Raw genomic sequence first — 18,632 nt, forward strand, 5'->3', positions numbered from 1 at the left:
AATATTTTTTCATGAGCGGCTCTAAGAAGCACTCAAGATAAAATAAATTATTTAATTAAGCGCCAATTTAGGAACAAGCATTCCCATAAATGTAATGCATTACATTAAATTAGAGCAAATGTCTGTAAGATCCTTCAAATTGTAGTTTTAATGAAAAGAGGGAATTTAGTTCCGACAGTAATACGTTTAGAAACGTGCGTTTAGAGTATGTGGCTGCAAATCATTTCCACACGATAAGCCACTTTGTTGAGCTATCATTTGTGGCCAGGTCGCTTCTGGAAAAAAGCTGCAAAGCTCACTGGGCCTTCTTATCTGTTAAAGTAAAAAGTAGCAATAGTTTTAGTTTTAAGTGAATACATTCACAGAAGCAAAAATTGGCCACAATTCTTAAGGCGACAGGGGACGTGTTCTTTAAAATGGAACTTCTCCTGGACAGCAAGAGCTTGCACCCGGAAGTGTACAATAATACACGGATGCAGAGACATTGTTCAATTGTTAGATGGAATCTGCCACTGTTTGGACATACCATCTGGTGGGAAAAATGTGGTGAGCAAAATATATATATATATTTATAATGGTGCAACAGATGGATGTCTCTGGCATTCGAGATGAACAGATGAATCTCTGGATACACAGATGCGCTTGAACACCAGTACAAGTCCTCCCATCACACCTTCTACAGCCATTCGGCTATTGGAATATCTAAATTGGCTGCCATAGGTGTGTGTGTGTGTGTGCATAGCCACTGGCCCCGAGACCCCTAATCCGCTTGCTGGAGCGCTGGCCTACAGATAGGAAAGCAGGGAAAACATCCCCCCAAGGGGACTCTCTCTCTCTTTTCCTGCTGTCCAGGGTATGATTACTGCCCACTCTTGCAGGCAATCTGTGGCGTCAAAGGAGGGTCCTGTTAAGTTAAAACGTCTGCCCATGAATGCCACATGAAAGCTTCTCGCGGCGATGGGAGGGAAATTAACTTATGGAGTAAATGAATGAAAGCAAAGCCATTGCCACTGGCCCCCGGAAAAGACAGCGCACCGCATAAACTAACACGTGAGATGTGGCTGCCCCGCGGGGCATGTTGAACCTGTGGTGCTTGGCAATTTTAACCGCGGCTATGAAATGCCAGTTCTTTTGTGGAAAAAATGTAAACTTTGAAGAGCAATAAGCAGATTTTTTTTTTATTATAAATATCAGAGGTGGAAGTTGTCGAGAGGTAAAAGCTACAGTTAACATTTTTTTATGTTTTATTACGAGAAGTAAAATAATTGGAAATTGTCCGCAAGAAGGACAATTTGGAGCATCTCTGCTTAAAAAGAAAATGCATTAAAAACGTAATTTTGTAAGTATCGGTGGCATTTCAGAACAAGAAGTGTTCAAATGTCATGTGCAAATGTATTATTAAAAGGTCATATTGACCACACTGAGAAAGTAATTGTGCACACAGTAAGTGAGGGAAATTGCACTACATATGTATCACACGTTATTGGTATTTGATCAAGTATTGATTTACGCAATGAGAAATCAGCATGATCCTTTCATTAAAAGAGGGATGCACAGAGTGATTATCTCGCCTAAACTGCAGATGTGACAATGAGTATTAACAAAGTGAGATTTTTATTGGTGTGAAAATCCATGAAAATCCATGAAATAAACAAATTAATCTCGCAGCCACGTTGCATAATGATGCTGAGATGTCTGAAGCAATTTGGTTAAACACTTAAGGGGCCATCATTTTGAGATGAAAGGGAAGATGTTTAGCTGCAGAAAAGTATTTTTTTTCCTGCTAATGACAAGCAGTTATCTTGGTGGAAAATCTTCACTCGGAGGTTATGAGCAAAGCAGTAATTGTTTGAAGTCTGGCCTTAAAGTGCTTTTGAGGGAATTTATGCGATTAAGTGTTCAAAAGCTGCCTAGTCCTTGACCCAAAAGTAATGTGCGTGTACTGTTAGTGCCAAAGCTCTCGAGCCAAAGGGGGCTTGCGTCTGCCCCCTAAAAGCCACAGAATCCGTGGCACATGAGACGAAAACAGCTGTTTGTCACTCACTTGAGTTATTATGTTAAATGGGCACGCATTAGTGACGTAATGAACATTTTTGTTCACGTCTGCATCACTTAAAGTGACAGCATTCCCCTGCGTGCCATTCCTAAATCTGTTTTGGGATTGTGCTCTGCCCAAAGCAGTCCTAAAAATTAATTTTGGAGGGGGGGGTGTTTTTTGTTGTGGTTGGTGTAGTAAGGACACGAGCATTTCACCATTCTGACATAATAGCGTCAACATGTCCGAATAACGTACACGCACTGTGTTGTGCTCTTCACAAGGTTTTATTTCTTCTTGGTTATTTCGGTAAAGTCACGTAGAAGGGAAGTAATATAATAATAAAAATAAAACATAATAAAATAATTCTCACGACGTTTCGGCCACAACGCAAGCAGCCGTCCTCAGGTGAAGACCAGGTCTGTCGGGGAGACAGCGTCTGAATGTCACAGCGTCTGAATGTCTCCCCGACAGATCTGATCTTCACCTGAGGACGGCTGCTTGCGTTGTGGCCGAAACGTCGTGAAAATTATTTTATTATGTTTTAATTTTATTATTTTATTACTTCCCTTCTACGTGACTTTACCGAAAGAACCAAGAAGATGAATCCCTGCAGTCACGAAAGCTTTAAATCGAAATTTAAGGTTTTATTTCACAAAGGTGATGTGGGCTCGTAATATTACGCAACCTCTCGCTAGCCCGTTGCTTAAACCCACCGTGCGAAAACGGCAGGGATTTTTCTTGCAAAGTAAAGTTCAGCTACTTGTCATTCCCATCTTACCCAAGAAACCCCAAATCCTATTGAAAAAAACAACGCTAAACAATGCCTCGGTTGGGTGCAAATTGTAGAGCGATGAATTTAAAAGTGATTCACCAATACGAAATTGCTCTGGCTGTTGATGCTCTTGTCTACACACTGCCAATGTGCCACCCCATATGGTGCACACTTCAGACTGCCACTGCCCACACAACTCTTGCTTTATACTGAAACTCGTATAAATGTTATTGTTGTCAACCTGTGCCTTCCCACTAATGTGCATGTGTCTTCCCAATTGGTATTCCATGTCTCCCTTGCCTTGGTTTCTGCTGTCCGCTAATGGCCTCCAAATTCTTTGAATCCATCTCGTTGTCTCTTTCCACAGTCTCCCCTCCGTGTTTAATTATCTTTCATCTCTCGTAAGTTTTCACATATGCACGTGACGATAAGCCACTTTCGTTGAGCTATCATTTGCGATGTCCAGGTCGCTTTTGAAAAAGAGCTTCATAGCTCAGTGGGCGTTATCTGGTAAAATAAAATAAAAAATCTATATTTTTTCGTTGTTCTCCTGCCTATTCCCACCTCACTTATTTCGCTTTAGCAACAGCATCAATGACTCCTGCTCCATCCCCTTTTTGATTCATTCCTTAACTGCCTCTTTGACGTACATCTGACACGTTTCTTTCCGTAGATCTTTGGAAAACCTGTAGCCTTTTTTACACGTACATTCACCTGTTCATAACCACACATTGTCACCACAGGTGCCACCAGTTTGCTACAGTATTATGTTAGTTTGCCATGGCCACTGTCTTGCTTGTCCATTGGCTGAAACTGTCATTGACTGATGAGACTGCAGCAAATGTTTGTTCATCAACCAGCCCATTGGGATTCCATCACAGTACAAGGGCTGGTAATAATAAAAAGCCCTCTTTGACTGAATATACCATTCACATTATGACAACTTTTTTTTTTCCCATGCCATACAAGACATTTCCATGATTGAACACACGCGGCCAATGTGCCAACTTATCTTGGTCAGGCATGCGCCACCACCCCCGTGATTGACTACAACATGCCAATACACCAACTTATCTTGGACCCGCGTAGAGCACATCCACATAATTGAATAGAATGACCTGTTGTGCCAACACTTATTAGACGGATGCGCGGCTCGTGCCCATGATTGAATAGGGCATTCCGTTATGCCAGCTTACATGAGACAGACGCGCAGACCGTGACTGTGGCTCAATAGAACATGCCAGCACACCAACTTTCTTGGATGGCAGTATGGCACACCGCTGCTATTAAATGGAACATATCACAGTGCCAACTTATCTCCGACAAGCACACGGCGTTGCCTCGCGATTGAATAGAACATGCCATTATGCCAGCCAATCTTGGACTGGCACGCGGCTGTACACCGTGATTGAACAGAGCATGCCAAGTCGCCAGTTTATCTAGGAGAGGCACGGGGAGCACGGTGCTGTGATTGAATGAGATGGCAGTGGCCCTGGTTGCTGCCTAGAGAAAGCATCACATCACGTTCCCATCTCCTATGTAGTTGGTACCTTTAACCCTCGGGGGGGGGGGGGGGTCGAGCCAGGAATGTAAGAATTGGTGCGAGAAGGTCAGACGCAGGGACATAATCACGTCGTAATCCGTGTCCTAATGGTTGCCTTGCGGCGGTTTGACTGTATAGGGTACCTTGCTGACGCTCCAAACAAGACGCAGGGAGATACACAGACAGATAGCGTACCGTTGTATTCGCTCTGCTGTCGAGTAGATCCTGAGGGCAGCACAAGTTATAAATAAACACTGTGGACAATTGCATACTTAAGCGCACGTGCTAATGGTCTCAATGCATTGCACTGCACACTTGAATTTGCAATTAGCGTATTACACACGTCTGGCAATAATATGTCCAATGCAGTATTCCTCTTGAACCCATTCAAAATGAATAATGGATGATACTCCTCATGTACGTTTTGTTGGATGTGAGAGCAAGGATTTTTTTCCCCCCACTAACTTCAGAGAGATTATCTGATCTGTTAAGCAATTCAAAAAGTTCCTGGTCAGAAGATGCCGGGGGCAGCACACCATCATGCTAAGTTACTGCATTCGTAAAAGGTTTCCAGAGTCACGTTTATTTTGTTTCACGAGGTGAAACTTCAAGGGCCCAGGATAGCAACATTTGCAAGATTGACATGCGGCACTAATCTTCTAGCAGGGGGCGATACAAACTATGACTAATTCAACTTTAGTACTTTGTGGTGAATATTGGAATTCGACAAATTCGGACCCTGACACCAGCACACAATATCTCACTCTTGCGTATGTATGTATGTTGAACTTCTTTCGCACCGTACACAGCCAACCGTGTGACCTCGTGGTATGTTCAACTGCCTCTGTGAAGCAGACGGTGTGTAATATTGTTACAGTCAACTACACCCACAGTAAAAACCAGGGTGGCCGCTCGATGTAAACTGTAAACCTGTTGCAACAAGTGGCGAGCGTGCCAGCGCTAAGCCCTTGTCACCACGATCAAGATAAAGGGGCAGCCCTGCAATTGCTCTCGCCACTGCTGACGGCAGGGCCTCCACTAAACTGAGCTTCAGAGAGTCCCTTCTATTTAGTATTTAGCCTCCTCGTCCACGCTGGCCAGACGTCTTTGGAAGGAGTGGGAGTATCCACGCTCTACCACGTCACTCCCGACCTGCTGATCGACTAGCTGCGGTGCGATGCCGAGCAGGCCGAGGCCCGCGGGGATTTAAGAATCTTGCAGCTTTTGTTTAACGACAGTGCCGGGAGATTGTATCGAACCGGCGACCTCGGCATTCGTGTGGGTGACAGGCAGGGGTTGTGGTGTTGGCAGTGGGTGGGGGGGGCTGGGTTGGGGGAAGCTGTTGGTTGAATCAAAACCGCTGCTCGCTCTCTCTCTCTCACGCAGGCGAGTTCGGGGAGGTGTGCAGCGGGCGTCTGAAGCTTCCTGGCAAGCGCGAGATGGCGGTCGCCATCAAGACGCTCAAGGCCGGCTACACGGAGAGGCAGCGGCGCGACTTTCTGAGCGAGGCGAGCATCATGGGCCAGTTCGACCACCCCAACGTGATCCACCTGGAGGGCGTGGTCACCAAGAGCCGCCCCGTCATGATCATCACCGAGTTCATGGAGAACGGATCCCTCGACTCCTTCCTGCGGGTGAGTGAGCGCCTGCCAATCAGCGGTAGATTCGCAGCGGGCAGCGCGCCCCACGCCCTACGGACACGACGGCCCCGGGTTCGATTCCCGCTCACGGTTAACACCAGCGACGATTATATGAACTGGGCCTGGGCATCCCCTAGGTCGACTCAGCCTCAATTGAGTACCTGGTGTGGCGTGTAAACATCACTAATTATGAGTATAGTTATTATTATTAGTGGTGATATTCGAATTATGATGGGTTTTTTTCCAATAGATATGATGGTCATTTTGTAAATCTGGGTCCCCTTGTCTAGAGCTATTTGGGGCCCTACGCTTATCCAGAAGATTCTCATTTCCAATGCAGCGATTCCCCTTTTAGTCATCGTATTTGCCTCAGATTCAGAATTTCCCACCCACATCTCACCTGTTGCAAACTAAGAGTCAAGTGATTGATTGATTGAGTTCTGACAATAAAATAAATCTGTGGACGTGTAGATGTTTCTCTGATAAGCTACATTCCAACATCCCACCCTGACAATCAAAGTAGGATTTTGAGTCACAGGAATTCCCTGGTGGCCTGATGGCTTACTAGGGGCCTGAGTGACACATCGAGGAACACTAGCACACGATACACGTATGGCAGCTGTGCAGGAGTGCACAAGGCGACATTTAGTGAAACGGGACTTTTCCAATGACGTTGATCAGTATCTGCCCGTAACCATTTCTTCACGGAAATTGACCCAGAAACGAAAGGGCTGCATGTTCAGAGACCAAATGTCAGCAGTAGGAATGCAGTCGTTCTCAGTCTGAGAGCTCACTGCACATAACGAGGCAAAGATACCCCTTCAGCTTTCATAGATTGTTTGAATTAGTACAATCATTAAGGCCAGAAGTCTGCACGATGAGGTACCATTGCCAGCACCATGCTCACCCTCGTTTTCTTCCCAAATGCTGACATTTGCACATTGTACCAGGTACTCATTTGAGGCTGATTAAACCTAGGACAGCCCGAAACTGGTTCAGATAGAACAACACTGACATTAGCCCTGATGAAGATTCGAACGTCAGCAGATTTTCTCCATACATTTTGCCGTTCGCTGGTAACTTGGTAATTGTCAACATTAGCAATTCCCGTCAGGGCCACTGTACGTGCTGCAGAAGGAGCTTTTGGTGCTGGCACTTATGAAATGCAAGCCAAATATACTAAGATCCCCCATATGGCCTAAACAAACTGTTGGAGCAAGTGCGAGCAGCAGAAGGCCACCAAGGCACACGAGGGGGTGTGTGGCCAGCACCACGCCTGGCCGCCTTTGTCTCCCTAGTGCTGATGTTTTTTACACACCATACTAGGTACTCATTTAAGGCTGAGTCAACCTAGCGGGGAGAGCGGAGGGGGTAGGACCCATTCAAATAATCATCACTGGTGTTGGCCGTGAGCAGGAATCGAACTCGATTTTACTGGATTCCTAGCGCAGCACGCTAACCGCTACACTACCACGTTCTCCAAGCACAGATACACAGGCTCAGATACAAAGACGTACCGACAACATGTGAGTGGGGAAAGGGTTGACGCATCATGGAGCCTGAGTTCACAATCAGTGGCTAAGCGAATTTGGGGAATGGATTTCCGAACGAGCGCTGGTTGGTTATCAAATCATAAATGCATGGAATCAATCCCTTATTGTATGCCATTGAACGTCTCTAGAATCAACAGTCACAGAGTAGCTATTTAGTGATATTGTTATGCAGTACTTTGGCTGTTATTCTCACAATATATGTCATTCTTTGTTAGGCCTTGGCCCTCTTCATTATCAATCCACTCAACCAGTCGCTCAGTGTGCACATTGTGTCTGTTGACTTGCATATCTCTCTGCTTCTGCAGTTTGTGCCAATGTCAATGTAGCCAACATTTTTTTTTTTACAAAATTCTTTATGAATGGCCGGATGCCTTTGAGTTCCCTCCGTGAGTATGTTTTTTTTACAGAAACAATAGTGTGTTCTTCTCATCTGTTCGAGTATTATAATAACAATTATAATAATACCGCTAGTATTCACCATGTCCTAGGTTCCAACCCAAGCTGATTATTCTTAAATGTTACTTCGGATTTTCCAAAGCATACCATCAGTCAACACCTCCCTCACTACAAAGACACTGTGCAACCAGGTCTGATTTAATCTGACAAAATAATGAAATGCAACGTTTTCTTTTACTTTACAGAAATATAATAACAAGTATTTATATGTATGTACGTTGAACTTCTTTCGCACCGTACCGAGCCAACCGTGCTAATCGGTGTTAACATATGACAATCATAACTTTTGCAGCAATGAGTTTTAATAACTATAAACTGTACACTTGTAACCTGTCCATTACACACACGGCATGGGGAGGTCCTCATCCGAATAGTGGATTGACAAAACGGCTGTAACGTGCACACGTGTATAAGTTGTATGATCTTCTTGGTTCTTTCGGTAAAGTCACGTAGAAGGGAAGTAATAAAATAATAAAAATAAAACATATTACTTCCCTTCTACGTGACTTTACCGAAAGAACCAAGAAGATGAATCCCTGCAGTCACGAAAGCTTTAAATCGAAATTTAAGTTGTATGATGTTGTTAAATATGCACAAGGGGTAAAGATGCAACTCTGCAATTGCCTGCTCATGCCACTGCTGGCGGAAGAGGCCCTCCACTGCGGAGAGCCCCTCTATTTAAATGTATGGCCGTACTCAAAAAACACGCAAGGCATGTTATAATGCATGCAGGCATCGCACCCAATACGTGATGTATGGGACATCTTTTGAATCGTGAAGACAAAAACATTCCAAGTCCTGCAAACGTTTTTAACCTCCGCCTCTCTGTACACATTCAAGCAGTGCAAACTGTCTACACGTAGGCATTTAAAAAAATTAAGATTGAACGTAGGCATTTCTTAATCACCATCAAGAATACGTAAATTTTCACGTATCGCAGATTTTTTTTTTTTCTTCTTTACCCTGCACGCTCGCTCGACACAAAATGGCTTACGGCGTTGCAAATGTCTCTCTCCAGCAAAACGACGGGCAATTCACGGTGATCCAGCTCGTGGGAATGTTGCGGGGCATTGCGTCCGGCATGAAGTACCTCGCAGACATGAGCTACGTGCATCGAGATCTGGCAGCACGCAACATCCTTGTCAACAGCAACCTGGTGTGCAAGGTGTCTGACTTTGGCCTCTCGCGCTTTCTGGAGGACGACACCTCCGACCCAACCTACACCAGCGCCATGGTGAGGGCAAGCCTCGTTGGTCTATCACACTCATCAATTGCATTTGTACGATATAGTGTGTATGTGTGTAGTAGTAGTACAGGCAGGTATATAGTGGTGTAGGTGGCAAATATATACTCAATGTGGTCATTAACATGCACCTGCTTGCTTTCAACAAATACCAACCAATTGGCATATTCGGTAATCTAATGGCTTATATTTCCATACAACATCATATGGCCGCGAAATGTACTGAAACAGAAATATGTGTTAAAAATCAGTTAAGAGCCCTTTGTCACACCAGAGTCCCTATTATTTCATTGGAGACTTGGGTAAAAAAAAATACAGCTCTAAATGTAAATAAGTTACACGATTAATATTTTTTTTTTACAAAACCAATGGCCATCCGATTTCAAATGCTAAACAACAATAAAACCAATTAAATTCAAGGCTACATTTTTTTAATACAATCAACATAGCCGATATGTAGACTACTGCGATGTGTTATCCCACTTGCACAGTAGCCTCGAAGGCTGCATCCAGCTGTTACTTCTAGTGCCTTGAGGTTGTGTGGGTTAGCATTACATTAACGTAACATAACACGATCAATCTTGATAATTTTTTAAACAAAGTATTGGAGGTCCGCGACGTATGTTCGAGCATGCAATGAACACATCAACTCGCACGCAGAAAAGGCACCTCGGTTCACGCTCAAAATTAATGTGAGATGGGGGGGGGGTAAATAAATAAATAAATGCCCTCCAGATGTGTGACATAAAACTTGCTTAAGTGAGATGCACTTAACTTCACTCACAGTTTTTATCATGAGCATTTATCCATCTCAATAAATGAAACGCGCTGGCACGTAACGTTATTCATCACAAGCCATCATAAGCCCCATTTACTCTCAGGATTGACTCGCCCTGTTTGTATAATGGGCGGTCAAAATCGTTGAGCTTGAAGATATTTTTTAAAGTGTTCAGACTGTCAATAGTGAACGTATTTTAAATTAAGACCACCCCCTATTAACGTGTCATCGTGCAATTTCACGTAATGCTACGACTCACGGGATCTCTGAAACTGAGCAGAGTTTAGCCCGGTTCATGATCGGTGACCACCATCATAGCTTGCCAGGTGCACTTGGTTTGGTTCCATATTCCAAATAATATTAAAGGGAATGAGCCGAATATTCCAATGCATGACACTTCTAAAAAAACGTATTCTTCATTTAGGAGAGGTACGTTATGTTGTTAATGTTAACGTATAAATGTTGTAAAAAAACATCACTTTGGCCTGTACGGGTTTTTTTTCTTGCATTATTTTACATATGTGACGAGCCTGTGTGTGATGCCTTGCTGTAACTGTGTGAAAATTATTAGTGCCTGAGGTGCTAAGACGTAAAATTCAGATTAACATTTTTATTGTTCGGTGAATTGAGTGCACATATAAACTATAATGATACATATTTCAAAGTTAACGAGCTTCCATTGTTTATATGGTTCTGTTATTTTATAGCGTACGTGTTATACAATAATTGACGTTTAAAAACTTTCACGAAGGCTCAAAAAAGAGGGTAGTTTTCACATATTTTTGTTATGTTTCACATAACAGCGAGCCAACTTTCACCGTTGTCCGCTGACTTGGCCATTCACTGTGCTGAAAATTGGCGGGCAAAAGCATTTGCTTCCAGATTTGAAGTTTTCGTGACTGCAAGGATCCATACTCTTTGGTTCTTTCGGTCAAGTCACGTAGGTGAAAATAAAAATAGGTGTAAAAAAAACTAAATTAAATCGCTTCCGAAACGTCGTGATTTAATTGAGTTATTTTCATTTTTATTTTTTTTCTACCAAATTGGTGACGCGACCCAGCGGCGGTGCATTCGCCCGCTTTGTCGCAGAGGTTTTTTGCGGTTCGAATCCGAAAGGTTGCCCCGCCTATCACCGAGGGTCGAGTAGACCGCAAACACACGCGCCGTCTGCTTCACAGCGGACGTTAAAGATCCCGCGAGATCGTCAGTTGGCAAATTGTTCAGTCGGGATTTGCACGACGGCAAACTTCACCCACTATTGGGAAACTACCACGGCACCTTGGTGGCCTTGAGCCTTCGTGTTGATAGACTTGTGCTATAAGAATGGCGTGAAAACCGGATGTACTATGGTATTTTATCATAAAGCCCACGAATCGGGTCGTGTGCGCAGAACCGTTCAGAAATTCAGTAGCACATGCATAATTGTTTTGTCATGCTACCTCCCTGTCTCCTCGGAAATGCTTGCAACAACTTCTGTACAAAATGTTGTTGGCAGAGTGACGGATTCGTGCGTCTTCGTTGCTGCACGCAGGGCGGGAAGATCCCGATCCGGTGGACGGCACCTGAAGCGATTCAATATCGCAAGTTCACGACGGCCAGTGATGTGTGGAGCTACGGCATTGTCATGTGGGAGGTGATGTCATACGGAGAGAGGCCCTACTGGGACATGAGCAACCAGGACGTGAGTGCATGCACCCATTTCAAATCCAACAAATGATTTGGTGATGCCGCTGCTGTTGCTGCATTGGCAGTGGTGCATGAGCACAAATAACAGCAAAAAATGCAATGCATTCGTCAATAGCCATGTGTGGCCTTAGAAAGAAAAAGTATATAATCGGTGACGTTTACAGGCAATGCCTCTTCTTCACAGCACAAAGAGAGGCCAGAGAGGTGGGCTACACTGCACATCCAAGCAGTGTAGTGTCAACGTAGCTACTTAGACACCAATAGTGGGGCATAGCCTGGCTTTTTGTTAGCTTTAAGGTCAGACTCCAACAGGGGAGAATGACTCAGTTCGGTGGTGATGGGGATTCAGATATTCCTCCGGCCACTCCTGAAGCCGCTGGCTCACCAACCTACATGTGTCCTATTAAAACTCTGCTTATCAACTCCTTGTCATATTAAAGGAGAATATTTATTTCGAAGTGTTTAGCACAGGACTTGAATTAGTTTAGACATCATGCTGTGTGCACCTTATCAGTGCGACAAATAAATCTAGCAGACTGTGATTTATTGGGTGCTATAATTAAAAAATGTTGGTTTGTGAAATGTCCTGGTTATAACAATAGGATTTGCTGTACATCATCAAAATATACATCAATCAGTCACTGACTAAACTGCGAACATATAACTCTATATGCATAAGTTTGTAACTTGTGTATGTGTCTCTCTGTAGCTTGTACTGCTATGAAAATTACACATATGGATCAATGTGGTTTCTCTGAATCTGGACAGACAGGTGGGAATATATGGAATAATACAATTGATTGGTCAACCATCATCCTTAGACTCCACTGGAATAAAAATAAGTGTTGTGAAAATACATGAGGTTAACCAACTTTCAGATTGCGCAGGAGCTTTTGTGTCCTTTAGCATTGCACTTCAACGATTTTATTATTTTCTATTTAGGATTTATAAAGTGCCTTTCACCAAGGCGCTCGACAATGCTTACCGATTTAAAGCTTTCGTGACTGCAGGGATTCATCGTCTTGGTTCTTTCGGTAAAGTCACGTAGAATGGAAATAATAAAATAATAATAATAAAAAACGCTGTCTTTCCGACAGACCTGTTCTTCACCTGAGGACGGCTGCTTGCGTTGTGGCCGAAACGTCGTGAGAATAATTTTATTATGTTTTATTTTTATTCTTTTATTATTTCCCTTCTACGTGACTTTACCGAAAGAACCAAGAAGAAAAATGCTTACCGACTATGGTACAAAATGGCAAAAGAAGGAGTGCGAATGGGGTAGTGACGAGGGTGGAGGGAGCGTTGTGGAGGCTGTGGCTGGGGAGGGCTTATGGGGGATAGGTGGTGCTGGGTAGGGGTGGCGGAAGAGGTAGGGAAATTGCAAGATAAAAGAGAGAGGACATTAGGGGTAGTGCGAAAAAAAGAGGAAAGCGATGGGGAGAGTCGGATGTAGAGAGTGAGTTTGTTCCAGAGGTGGGACAAAGTCATTGTTATGCAAGTCCAAGTCGAGTCGCAAGTCATCAAATTCATGACTCGAGTCCACATCTCATAGGTGGGACAAAGTCATTGTTATGCAAGTCCAAGTCGAGTCGCAAGTCATCAAATTCATGACTCGAGTCCACATCTCATAGGTGGGACAAAGTCATTGTTATGCAAGTCCAAGTCGAGTCGCAAGTCATCAAATTCATGACTCGAGTCCACATCTCATAGGTGGGACAAAGTCATTGTTATGCAAGTCCAAGTCGAGTCGCAAGTCATCAAATTCATGACTCGAGTCCACATCTCATAGGTGGGACAAAGTCATTGTTATGCAAGTCCAAGTCGAGTCGCAAGTCATCAAATTCATGACTCGAGTCTGACTCGAGTCCAAGTCACATGACTCGAGTCCACATCTCATAGGTGGGACAAAGTCATTGTTATGCAAGTCCAAGTCGAGTCGCAAGTCATCAAATTCATGACTCGAGTCTGACTCGAGTCCAAGTCACATGACTCGAGTCCACATCTCATAGGTGGGACAAAGTCATTGTTATGCAAGTCCAAGTCGAGTCGCAAGTCATCAAATTCATGACTCGAGTCTGACTCGAATCCAAGTCACATGACTCGAGTCCACATCTCATCGGTGGGACAAAGTCATTGTTATGCAAGTCCAAGTCGAGTCGCAAGTCATCAAATTCATGACTCGAGTCTGACTCGAGTCCAAGTCACATGACTCGAGTCCACATCTCATAGGTGGGACAAAGTCATTGTTATGCAAGTCCAAGTCGAGTCGCAAGTCATCAAATTCATGACTCGAGTCTGACTCGAGTCCAAGTCACATGACTCGAGTCCACATCTCATAGGTGGGACAAAGTCATTGTTATGCAAGTCCAAGTCGAGTCGCAAGTCATCAAATTCATGACTCGAGTCTGACTCGAGTCCAAGTCACATGACTCGAGTCCACATCTCATAGGTGGGACAAAGTCATTGTTATGCAAGTCCAAGTCGAGTCGCAAGTCATCAAATTCATGACTCGAGTCTGACTCGAGTCCAAGTCACATGACTCGAGTCCACATCTCATAGGTGGGACAAAGTCATTGTTATGCAAGTCCAAGTCGAGTCGCAAGTCATCAAATTCATGACTCGAGTCTGACTCGAGTCCAAGTCACATGACTCGAGTCCACATCTCATAGGTGGGACAAAGTCATTGTTATGCAAGTCCAAGTCGAGTCGCAAGTCATCAAATTCATGACTCGAGTCTGACTCGAGTCCAAGTCACATGACTCGAGTCCACATCTCATAGGTGGGACAAAGTCATTGTTATGCAAGTCCAAGTCGAGTCGCAAGTCATCAAATTCATGACTCGAGTCTGACTCGAGTCCAAGTCACATGACTCGAGTCCACATCTCAGAGGTGGGACAAAGTCATTGTTATGCAAGTCCAAGTCGAGTCGCAAGTCATCAAATTCATGACTCGAGTCTGACTCGAGTCCAAGTCACATGACTCGAGTCCACATCTCATAGGTGGGACAAAGTCATTGTTATGCAAGTCCAAGTCGAGTCGCAAGTCATCAAATTCATGACTCGAGTCTGACTCGAGTCCAAGTCACATGACTCGAGTCCACATCTCATAGGTGGGACAAAGTCATTGTTATGCAAGTCCAAGTCGAGTCGCAAGTCATCAAATTCATGACTCGAGTCTGACTCGAGTCCAAGTCACATGACTCGAGTCCACATCTCATAGGTGGGACAAAGTCATTGTTATGCAAGTCCAAGTCGAGTCGCAAGTCATCAAATTCATGGCTCGAGTCTGACTCGAGTCCAAGTCACATGACTCGAGTCCACATCTCATAGGTGGGACAAAGTCATTGTTATGCAAGTCCAAGTCGAGTCGCAAGTCATCAAATTCATGACTCGAGTCTGACTCGAGTCCAAGTCACATGACTCGAGTCCACATCTCATAGGTGGGACAAAGTCATTGTTATGCAAGTCCAAGTCGAGTCGCAAGTCATCAAATTCATGACTCGAGTCTGACTCGAGTCCAAGTCACATGACTCGAGTCCACATCTCATAGGTGGGACAAAGTCATTGTTATGCAAGTCCAAGTCGAGTCGCAAGTCATCAAATTCATGACTCGAGTCTGACTCGAGTCCAAGTCACATGACTCGAGTCCACATCTCATAGGTGGGACAAAGTCATTGTTATGCAAGTCCAAGTCGAGTCGCAAGTCATCAAATTCATGACTCGAGTCTGACTCGAGTCCAAGTCACATGACTCGAGTCCACATCTCATAGGTGGGACAAAGTCATTGTTATGCAAGTCCAAGTCGAGTCGCAAGTCATCAAATTCATGACTCGAGTCTGACTCGAGTCCAAGTCACATGACTCGAGTCCACATCTCATAGGTGGGACAAAGTCATTGTTATGCAAGTCCAAGTCGAGTCGCAAGTCATCAAATTCATGACTCGAGTCTGACTCGAGTCCAAGTCACATGACTCGAGTCCACATCTCATAGGTGGGACAAAGTCATTGTTATGCAAGTCCAAGTCGAGTCGCAAGTCATCAAATTCATGACTCGAGTCTGACTCGAGTCCAAGTCACATGACTCGAGTCCACATCTCATAGGTGGGACAAAGTCATTGTTATGCAAGTCCAAGTCGAGTCGCAAGTCATCAAATTCATGACTCGAGTCTGACTCGAGTCCAAGTCACATAACTCGAGTCCACATCTCATAGGTGGGACAAAGTCATTGTTATGCAAGTCCAAGTCGAGTCGCAAGTCATCAAATTCATGACTCGAGTCTGACTCGAGTCCAAGTCACATGACTCGAGTCCACATCTCATAGGTGGGACAAAGTCATTGTTATGCAAGTCCAAGTCGAGTCGCAAGTCATCAAATTCATGACTCGAGTCTGACTCGAGTCCAAGTCACATGACTCGAGTCCACATCTCATAGGTGGAACAAAGTCATTGTTATGCAAGTCCAAGTCGAGTCGCAAGTCATCAAATTCATGACTCGAGTCTGACTCGAGTCCAAGTCACATGACTCGAGTCCACATCTCATAGGTGGGACAAAGTCATTGTTATGCAAGTCCAAGTCGAGTCGCAAGTCATCAAATTCATGACTCGAGTCTGACTCGAGTCCAAGTCACATGACTCGAGTCCACATCTCATAGGTGGGACAAAGTCATTGTTATGCAAGTCCAAGTCGAGTCGCAAGTCATCAAATTCATGACTCGAGTCTGACTCGAGTCCAAGTCACATGACTCGAGTCCACATCTCATAGGTGGGACAAAGTCATTGTTATGCAAGTCCAAGTCGAGTCGCAAGTCATCAAATTCATGACTCGAGTCTGACTCGAGTCCAAGTCACATGACTCGAGTCCACATCTCAGAGGTGGGACAAAGTCATTGTTATGCAAGTCCAAGTCGAGTCGCAAGTCATCAAATTCATGACTCGAGTCTGACTCGAGTCCAAGTCACATGACTCGAGTCCACATCTCATAGGTGGGACAAAGTCATTGTTATGCAGGTCCAAGTCGAGTCGCAAGTCATCAAATTCATGACTCGAGTCTGACTCGAGTCCAAGTCACATGACTCGAGTCCACATCTCATAGGTGGGACAAAGTCATTGTTATGCAAGTCCAAGTCGAGTCGCAAGTCATCAAATTCATGACTCGAGTCTGACTCGAGTCCAAGTCACATGACTCGAGTCCACACCTCTGGTTTGTTCCATTGTAAGGGGGCAAGCAGAGAGAAGGAGTGAAAGCGAGACTGGGCGCAGGGTGGAGGCGGAACAGCAAGTGACCGGTGGATTAACATGCATTCTTCATTCCCTACTAGGTTTTCATTACAGATAACTGTTTCTTATTGGAATGGACTGTTTTCTCTATTATATATAAAGTCATTGTCCTATGACCTCCTGACAATCATTCTGGTTCCACTGAGAGCACATTTGTCAATCTTCAGTAATTATTTGATAATAATTCCAATCTGAATGTATTTAGAAGCATACACACCGGCCCATATTTTGCAAACTGATATATATAAATGAATCCGTATGTCTTATTATTGTTTTATTTAGTTATTAATTATCTCTCATTTTTAAAACAAACATGAACACGTTTTACAGATTTTGTGCATTTTTATACTTAATGTCCGTACATATCGCCCTTGCATTCTATCTTAAAGTTTAGCTTAGGCTCTCTTTGTTAGAGACGCAAATTGTCTCGGTCAGCTCTCACCAAGTTTATATTAAGGAGCTGAACTGATATAAACTGTATATGATAATCCGTGTTCCATATGCCTCGTGCCTTGTGGCATCTTAGTACGGTGGGGTCCCTATGGTTTTCAAAGGATTGTCTACCCACAGCAAGCATTCTTGGCTTAATCTCATTATATGCATATTTAATACATTTCCACAAGCACTGCAGCATGTTTTGTTCAGTGTTTTGAGTGTATCGAATTTAGACAATAGTAGGGTTAAAAAAAAATAAACTTATTTTCTCCTCCCACTACATTTACTCACGATGACAGTAATGACTATGAGAATAATTGTTTTTAATAAGGGTGTTTCCCTTTTGGATTCAAAATGTGACCCGGCTGTCTGCGGCGAGAAACAGTGATGGCCTAATTACGATGGCCAAGGAGCGGCATGGTAAGAGCCCCCCCCCCTCCGTCTCCTCTCGGCCTGCCTATGCCGTACCCCTCCCCTGCCCCCCTTCCCAAAAAGCAACCCCTTCGTGACAGTCGCCGCCCTCCGAGGGCTGATCCGCCCATCCCCTTCCTTGGAACTGCACACCAAACAGCAGAGCTGGGGTGGCTGTGTTTCGTAGCCGGGTCTTGACTAAACGAGCCCGTGCACGGCGCTAGCGTGCATGTGTGCAAGTGCAGCCCTTCCTTTTTGTCGAAGCCCACTGCTGTATTGACGGTCTCCCCCCCACACACGCCTTGCGGGTAGTGAGGTTTATTTGACCATACTTCACCGTGCAGGTTGTGAAGGTGGGGGGGCGGTGGTCAGAACAACAACTCCCACTATGCCTGCCTTTTTCGCATGGCGATCGCCTATCATAGCATGATGCAGGCTAACACGAGGTCTGATGGGATCGGGGCAATCCGGCTGATTTAATGATAGATATCGAACTGTTAATCCTGCTGAGAGAATTGAAAAAAACTAACTAACAGAGGGTTGTGGGTGCTCATGTAGGACATCCTTCAGTTAAACGCTTTGAACGAGCCACGCGTGCATTGACACCCGCGCAGAAATAAAAAAACGATTCCAACTGAGGATGCGTTATTCAAATGTGATCATTAAAATTTTACGAGTGAGACAGCGTTCGGCTTGAGCTTTTTATCTCTGACCCTAGCCCAAGCCATCCCCTCCCCCTGCAATCCCACTATTGAATTAAACTGACCCATGGCAATACAACTATATATGTCCCTGCTGCTATT

At 44.4% G+C, this 18,632-nt stretch overlaps 1 protein-coding gene across 2 annotated transcripts in view; it reads left to right on the forward strand.

The window, feature by feature from the left end:
• The window catches only part of LOC144728371 (ephrin type-B receptor 1-B-like), a 175,526-nt gene that overhangs the window by 142,982 nt on the left and 13,912 nt on the right, over positions 1-18,632 (forward strand). Inside the window, exons 11-13 of one of the 2 annotated variants that reach the window (XM_078607758.1) lie at positions 5,740-5,987; positions 9,021-9,236; positions 11,519-11,704. In XM_078607758.1, coding sequence (XP_078463884.1) covers positions 5,740-5,987; positions 9,021-9,236; positions 11,519-11,704 — 650 coding nt within the window. The remainder of the gene's footprint in view (positions 1-5,739; positions 5,988-9,020; positions 9,237-11,518; positions 11,705-18,632) is intronic. The other variant, XM_078607759.1, reaches the window with a different exon arrangement.

This window comes from Lampetra planeri, chromosome 28 (assembly GCF_965212315.1).
Source record: "Lampetra planeri chromosome 28, kcLamPlan1.2.h2, whole genome shotgun sequence".
Classification (NCBI taxonomy): Eukaryota; Metazoa; Chordata; class Hyperoartia; order Petromyzontiformes; family Petromyzontidae; genus Lampetra; species Lampetra planeri.